The 8,423-nt window shown below is 39.3% G+C and overlaps 1 protein-coding gene across 1 annotated transcript; it reads right to left on the bottom strand.

Annotated features, from left to right (window-relative positions):
- Positions 1 to 749: 749 nt before the first annotated feature.
- Positions 750 to 6,243, bottom strand: LOC129684355 (T-box transcription factor TBX15-like; the record flags this gene model as incomplete). Its single annotated transcript, XM_055617485.1, has 3 exons — positions 5,978 to 6,243; positions 2,598 to 2,699; positions 750 to 921 (listed from the first exon to the last, which is right to left on the bottom strand). Coding segments are annotated over exons 1-3 (540 nt in total), but the record flags the coding sequence as incomplete, so codon positions are not given.
- Between the last annotated feature and the right edge of the window lie 2,180 nt (positions 6,244 to 8,423).

Genomic DNA, 8,423 nt, shown 5'->3' with positions numbered 1-8,423 from the left:
ACACGCCACTGAAACTTCTCAACCTCTGCTGTGTGTCATGTTTTCCCCTCCACTTTCTACTTTTCAGCAGGTGCCCATGTTGCCTTCAATTTCTACACATAGTTGTTGGCACTCATTGAATTTGTAGACATTCATTTATGTCACTGAAGTGTAAACGGCATGCCTGTGGTCTTCCACCTCAGAAAATTGCTATCTCCTTGAAGAAAATAGCAATAGCAACCAGGATAGATGCTGGCACTGACTGAAAACTCAGTACAAGTTTTCTTGCTAGAGATAAATTAAAAACCTCAATGGCTTCAGTTATACTTAAGACTTCTTTTTATAGATTCAGTGTTCTTAACCAATCAGCCAAAACTGTCATTTGCTTTCTCTCTCTCTCTCTCTCTCTCTCTCTCTCTCTCTCTCTCTCAGGTATTGCCTTGTGAGTTATTCAATTGAAATTTGTGATTCTTTTGCCAGTTTTTAATCTGCTCTGTGTTTCTGTCTTAGCTCCTTGACTGGACTTTGAGTCCCTGGAGCAAAAAGGTCTTCATCTGATAAATATAAGCTGATATAAAGCAGATGTTTGCTAAATGTTAAATTTGTAATAAATGAAATTTAAGTGGAGAAAAGAGACCCCTTTATGCTTAGTTACTTAAAAAGGTATACAGATTGTTATTTTGCCTATTTGAAGGAGCCTGGGGCTCATAAGCTCTAAAGCAAAAGGGGGGAAAAGAGAGGACAGGGGGAAACGGAGTTCTATCACTCACATGTCCTTGATCATCCAATTCATTGTTGGTCAGCTTGAGTTTGTCGAAACTAACCACCTGTCTCATCCAGGTGTCTCCAGAAGCTAGGGAATCCGGGTGGATGTAAACCCGTGGGGGCACAGGGGAGTCAGCGTTGCCAGCCACCATCCACTTGGAGCTATGATACACATATCTGAGACACAGAGAGAGAGGAGAGAATTTAGAGACAGATGCTTGGAAAAAATAGAGGCCCAAGAAACAAGTAAAGAATGAAAAAAATAAAATAAAATAAAATGGAGACTGTAAATGAGAGGAACGGAAAGGTAGATAATCAGAAAAAAAATGAAATTGAGATGGCACTGGACAATAGGGTGGGATAAAGCTGTTGTGGTTAATGATCAAAGCCACAGCTCTCATTAGAAAAACACTCTCCAAGCGCTTTTCTCTCTCCTCCCTCCTTATGCCATGCACCCCTGTGTGCACACAGGCACCCTGATTCCATGTGTCTAGCTAAAGAAAAAGGTATTTTACTGCAACCTTTCACCTTTCAAATGCAAACCATATAATCTTTAGCCACTTGCTCAGGATTTTGTTCCTTATTAAAAACATCTTCCATATTGTCCTATAAAAAGCAGCCATGTGCAGGGACTCTCCAAGCCTCTCTCTCATTAACCATTTCCTTGCTGACCCTCTGAATTCCAGGGGGCATTTCTACAAGAATGGAGGGCTTCCTACGTCAGTGGAACCACTCCCATAACCACCATCAGATATTCCTGGTGTTCACTTTAATGGACTTAGTTTGGGAATTTTTCATTGTTCACATCATTTTCCCACAATGCCCCTGTACATGAGATATTGATGGTAGCAAGGAAAATCTGTTTTCCAGAGCATATCAGTTTTCTTGTGGACTTCATATATCTGGCACCTCCTTATGTTTCAGGTCTAAAGGACTACCTGGGTGCTGAACTCTGGCCAACAGAAGCACTCAGCCTAAATTATAGCTTCCAAGATTCTGTTCACCTTACTGGAAGCATTTTCTCTCTTAACCCCTCCTATATAAACCATGTCCCTCTTGACCAGCTCTCTCTTCACACTAGTACAGTCCTGACTTCCCCATCTGTATTTCACCTCTAAGTTTACAGGCTTGGAGCAAAGTTCTCATAAGTTAAACATTTCAAGAATCACCACTGATTTGACTGGAGTCCCAAGACACTGAGAAAGCCACCATTATTTTATAATAACAATATATATGCCATCAAGGAGACTTGGAGGATACATTGAGATGATTTTGAGATAAGGGTATTTATCAGACTCACCTACACTCATATTAAGGACAGTTGTTCCCATGATAAGATTCTCTTCTTACAATCTTTCCAATTCTCTTATTTGTTTCTACTCATCTTTTTAAGAGTTGCATATAAGATGTGTAAGTGAAAACATCACATTCGTCTACTTCCTTCTCAAAAAAAGCACCCTAAATTCCAACTCGTTTATTGTTTTATAAGATATATCATTTAATGTGTTCATAATTTTAGCATAACCTCCCCACCTGGCCTACAAAGTAAGTCCAGGACACCCAAGGCTACACAGAGAAATAAACAACCATAAGCTCAGTTGATTTCAGATTCAAGAAAGAGCCACCTAATTTTTGCTCCTGTTGGGGACCCTGTAAAATCCCATTCTTTGCAGAGGTCTGAGGAGAAACTGAGGACACACTTACTAAGCCCTGGTTTCCTATCTTTAGTTTCCTGCCTGGTACTCTACAACACAGACCGTTGGCATGTCCTCTGCTGTTATTCACCTAAAAAACTTAAAAAACTGCGTTGGGATATTGGTGATGTCTACAATTCTAGATTCCAGAATCCTTACCTGTATCTTTTATTATCCACAGGCACAATGTCCATTGCTATATAGTATTGCTGATGTGGATCCAGACCAGTGATTTTCACTCTCATGGCGGGAAACATCCTCCTGTGAAGATGAATAAGGTTGTGAGTACAAGAGAAAGGGAAAATAAGCTTCAGTGAAAGGTTAGAATGCTTTCTCATTGGGAATGTTAAACACATCAAAATTCAATATTCACTAATTCCCTGAGTTGGCTAATTATTATTTCCCTGTAAACTATGATGAAGACTTATATTGCTGAAACAGCACCCCTTCTTAGCTTAAATGTAGCCTACCTCATGATTTACACACTCAAACATTTCATACCTGATTCTGCTTTATATTTAATTAATATTTTAGTAGTACATGTAAAATACCTTACTGAACTTATTTGAAAATTATCACTGAAAATTAATTTCTCAAAAAAAATGAAACAAAGTGAATACACTGCTAGTGTCTAAACAAAGGGCCACCAAAGGCCTTTTTTTTTTTTTTGAGTACATAAAACTGGACAAAGATTTCTGCAATTTCTCAGGCTGTCAACGTGTGTGTCAGAGGAAGGACCCTGTGGAATAAGGAGCAAATACCAAATGAAGTCTAGTGGCCTCTGGGCAATACCTTGCTTCTACCACAATGGCTTGTTAAACTTGCCAAAACAAGTGAGGTCAGATGTGGCACTTTACAGCTTTTCTCATAACTGAAGGGAGAAGAGGGCATAGTCCAAAAGACGTATTGGATTTCAACTAGTCTAGAATAAAGTTTGCCATTTTTCTCAAAAACCCCAAGAAGAAAGGAAAGACACCAGGCTTGTTTGCATCAAACCAAACACTTAAAAAGTGCTCAGTTCAAAAATGTGGATTGCTCTCAGTGTGCTCTAGGGTACTTGTACACAAAATGCTACATTAAGCTTAGCCATCTGGGGCTAGTTAATAGAGCTGAATCGACCATGGTGCTAATGAGGTCAAGGTCACAAGCTTGAGCCACATGTGGCCTAATTGGCTTTGCTCCATTTCACGGCCGTAGACCATGCCCTGACCTCAGACAGCCATCTTGCAAATGTGTGCAAGGCTGTATGTACAACGCTCACATTCACTCCTTATTCAGGAAAAGTAACCTATAAAGGAAACATGTTTCTGACAGCAAATCTGTGCCACGAGAATCACGCTGGAGAGACAAGAGACCTTTGATAGGGATGGTGGCAAATTCTGAAATAGTTGCGACAAATGCATAGGGGTTCCTCCTTTCACATTTGCTTATTTTCCAGTTGTTCTACATTTTCTCCTCCCATCCTCACAACTTTAATTAGGAGGCCTTGAATGTTAGTCTTACCAATAAAATGTGATGAGCGGCTACATTTAATAACATTCACTGAGTTACACACTTTGATCTACATTAATTCTTCCAAACATCTGAGGACCTTAGTCTATACTTTTAAACATGGGTCGGTAATTGCCTTTTTCACAGCAATGAATTACAATCCTCCTCTATGTTTTAATTACAAGGAAGCATCTGGTGAGAGAAAGAGAAAACCCTCTCACTTACAAATGGAGGTGAGATATGCCTCCCCTTGACCACCTACAGAGGCTGTGCTATGCTGAAAGAAATAGATTTGGTTTTGCCTTAATAACTTCAAAGAAAGGGCACTTGATATTTTTAATTTGATATGTTCTTTGGAATAGTTATATAACCCTAAGTACACAAATTCTAAAATTACTTTGGGTAAATCACTCCATTCTTATCCTCTATAAAATAAAGCAAAGGCGTTAGATTATCTCTCAACTGCCCAGCTGCTTTAAAATTCTGTATGAATTTTCTGAACTCTCCAGATATTGCCTGTTCTTTGTGTTAGTATTTTATACAGAGACAAGTCATAACTTGATAAAAATTAAATTATCTTTTATATATCATTAAGTGAGTTGTGTTTGGTATTAATTTTATGGTTAAATTTAGGTCAATTTCTCTGTCTTCTAAATCCATTAATCCCAACACACCTCTGTCCATGGTGCTGACCACATGAATTGGTTGGTGTTCCCCAAATTGAGGGCTCTGTACACTACAATCATTCCAAATCATCACTGGGATAGTTTGGTATGTAGGAAGCTATAAGTAGCAAATAAGATTTCCCCAATTGTAATAAGGCATATAATTTTACCTACCCAACATAACTAAGAAAAACAGAACTTCATTATGACTAAAGAAGAAACTGCTAGGGAGTATGTTGCCACTGTCTGAGAGGATTTTGTGAAAACATATGAGCAGAAATCTTAAAATTAAACACTGAAAGGTTGGGGGTACACTAACCTACTGAGCTCTAAAATGCATAGAATAGAATGGGGGGATGGTATCAGGAACAAGACTGTTTGGCAAACATAAACCCGATGACCATATGAAAACCCAAACTGAAAAACATTCTAGACAAAAAGAAGTTGTACTGTTTTACCTCTCTCTGTTCAACCTTAGTTGTGCTTTGAGAATTAAAAAAAAAAAGTACAGTCATGCTTAATTTCATTAGCAATTCCTATATATGTGGAGGCTCAATCCAAATTCAGTCTAATCTAAATCAGCTTCATTTTAGTCAGAGGCAAGAACTACACATATTAAGGGGTAGATTAATAAATAATTATGATCATTATGTTCAAGCCACCCCATGCATGAATTTTGAAACTGCCTTCATCAAGCTGATTAGTCTTGTATACAAAAGGAATAGTCATATCTCACTTCGTAGGATTCTTGTGGTGCTTAAATACCATGTTCAGTGTTCAGCACAAAACAGATACACAGCTATGGACAACTGAAAGATGACAGTAAAGTTATGGTTTTACTAAAGGTGCCCCCCTTAAGAGAGACTGTGGTTTCCAAACTTATTGTCTTGGGTAACTGGTTTCACAAAAGACTCTCCTAATCATCATGAACTTTATATAATAACTTTGATCCAAAAACAAAACACTATGAATCAGTAAGAGTGGCTTGACAGGTGCACCAAGCCTCATTCTTATTGTTTTGGTCTTGGAAGATGTAAGCTGTTGCTTTATTAGAAAAGTTTCTTCAAAATGATGCACGGGGGAGTAAGTGCTTGCTTTGGACCTAACGTTTATCTATTATGTATCAAGAATTAGATGAAGAAGGATGTTTGAAAATGGAAAATGCATGTGAGAGTAGGGGTGATGCTAGATTTAAGTGCTTAGAAAAAAAAATAGTAAATGAATAGCAGACACAGCAAGACCACATCAGCAAATCCAAGTGCAGAAAAGAAAGTGAGGGATGCTTGAGCTTCACCGATTTTTACCACAGGTAAATGGTGGTGGGAGTAATTGGCCTGCTTCTGTAGTATCTTTGAGGTCAGTCCCTCAACAGAACATCCTTACCTTCCTGCTTTGGTGATGATCATCTCCGTTCCGATATCATGGAACCTCTTCCAGAGGTCAGCACATTGTAACTCCACCTGAATCTCCTCCATGGAAGACATGGCAGCAGGCACGGGGCCTGCGGCACCAGACCCAAGGTCAGTGTGAGTGCTAAAGGAGCAGGAGGTCCGCTCAGTGAGCACCTCGGAGTCCGACCCCGTGCTCTGCTCAGAATCTGCAAAGTGAATAATCAAGACCAAGGTGAGAAACTGCCCGCTTGTCCCCATTCCTGGCCATAAAAGGAGGGGGTTGGGAGACATGGAGGGCTTCGAAGGGAAGTGAACAAAAGCAGACCTGAAGCTAGGAAGCTCCAGAGCACAGCACTTGGGGAATTTTATTATTTATTTTATGGTTTGTTTTTGTGATTTATGACCTTCTTTCAGGTTTCGTGTTTCCAACATGACATCTGGCATTTTAGTAAGTTTTAGCAACAGCTGAAGAAAATTGCTCTGCAACAGGCAAAATAAAGAAGCCTAATGTCACCATGCTGAAGGGAATGAGGCCAAACTGGAGTGACAAAATAAATTGCCACATTAAATGAAAATCATAAATACAGACTCCATCTCTAGGCCTTGATTGGACCGTTTCACTCACTGCTCCCAGCATCACGTCTTCTTACTCCCTGACACTCAACCTATTTACTCTGCCCATCTATTCCCTGATCACCAACATAATGAAGCCTGGTTTGGCATCTTTAGAAGCAGTCTGTCACACATTTGACTCAATGGTTTTTCCTACGACCCCAATCAGACCATTTTTGACAGAGAAAAGAAAAAACTCTTTTGTGAGGCAAGGACATAACCATATGGAAAAAGTTACTAGAGAAAGCAGTCAAAACAAGGGGAACAAATAGGGCCAGGAGACACCTTGATTGGTTTCTGAAGTGTGGGTGGAGGGACAAGGGATCCGAACAGGAAGGTGGGATTCAGAGCAAACCAAATAAAACCTGAATCTGACGTTCTGGGCCACGTGGGCTTGTCTTGTGCCTCCCGTCCTCAGGAAGAGGAGCTGGGCAAAGGAATGAGTAGGTGTTAAGAGGGAGAAGGAGAAGGCTGAAATCAGATTTCCTGCAATGTCAAAGCTTTACTTTTAGGAGCCTGGTATCAAAACTTCTCAATCCTAAGATTGTCTGCATTCAGGTCTTCTTATATACTCCTCCTCTCAGGTCAAGTGATATCAAGCCCAAAGGACCTGCTTACCTAACCCTCCCCTTACTACCAAAGATTCTGATTATTTTCCCTTTAAATAAATATATAACTAGAGGTTATAGGAACAACATAATACTCTGATAAATGACATTTTTACTTTTCTTCCAAGCAGACCATGTATTTTGACCATAAGAATTCCTCCATATCCTATTTTCCCCCTCTCTTTCTTGTCCTCCCCTTCCTCCATTTACATATGTTTGTATTTGTATGCATATACACAAAAATTCATATATAAGATCCACAAATGAAAGAAAAATACAATATTTGGCTTTCTGAGTCTGGCCTGTTTTACTTAATATGACGATTATCTCCAATTGCATCCATTTTCCAGCAGACAAAATGATTTCACTCTTCCTTATAGCTGATTAAATCCCATTGCATATATATGTATTCTTTGCTTATTCATCTGTTGATAAATGGTGCTACAATAAGCATGAACTTGCAAGTATCTGCATAATGTTGTGGCTTACAATCCTTTAAGTATATACCCAGCAGGGGTATAGCTAGGACATATGGTATTCCATTTTCAGATTTTGGAGGAACCTCCATGCTGATTTCTATAATGAGTGGACTAATTTCCATTCCCTCCAGCAGTCTATAAATGCTGCCTTTCCTGACATCCTTACAAGAATGGGTTGCCATTTGTCTTATTTTCTTCTTTAATTAAAATATTACATTTCTCCCCTTCCGCTCCTTTCTCCACACGCCAAACTCCCTCTCAAATTCAGGACCTCTATTTTACTCTTGTTGATATATATTGACAGATACGTGCAAACAAATATATACAGTCTGCTGAGCCCATTTAGTGTTGATTGTATTATGTGTTTCTAGGGCTGAATGTGGTTGTCACTAACATTTAGGGAGCTTATCCTTAGGAAAGAATAGTTATCTCTCCCTTCGCAGTTGCTAATACTCTGCCTCTTTATCTAGAGGCAGAACTCTGAGATGTTCCCCATCCATTCTGGTATGTTAGCTAGCGTAGTCACTGCTCAGGTCTTGTTTAGGAAATCTCATTGTTGAGACTCCATGGGTGTAGCTTCTCTATTATGTCTCTAAGGCACAATCTTGCCACACACTTTCTGATCCTGATAGCCATTCTGACTCAGGTGAGAAGGAATTTTAATATTATTTTATTTATATTTCCCTGATGGCCAAGCATGTTGAACATTTTTTTTTCATGTTTACTGGCCGTTTATACT

This window comes from Psammomys obesus, unplaced genomic scaffold (assembly GCF_907164565.1).
Source record: "Psammomys obesus unplaced genomic scaffold, mPsaObe1.curated_primary_1811, whole genome shotgun sequence".
NCBI classification, from domain to species: domain Eukaryota; kingdom Metazoa; phylum Chordata; class Mammalia; order Rodentia; family Muridae; genus Psammomys; species Psammomys obesus.
This window is presented reverse-complemented; position numbering and strand designations above follow the sequence as displayed.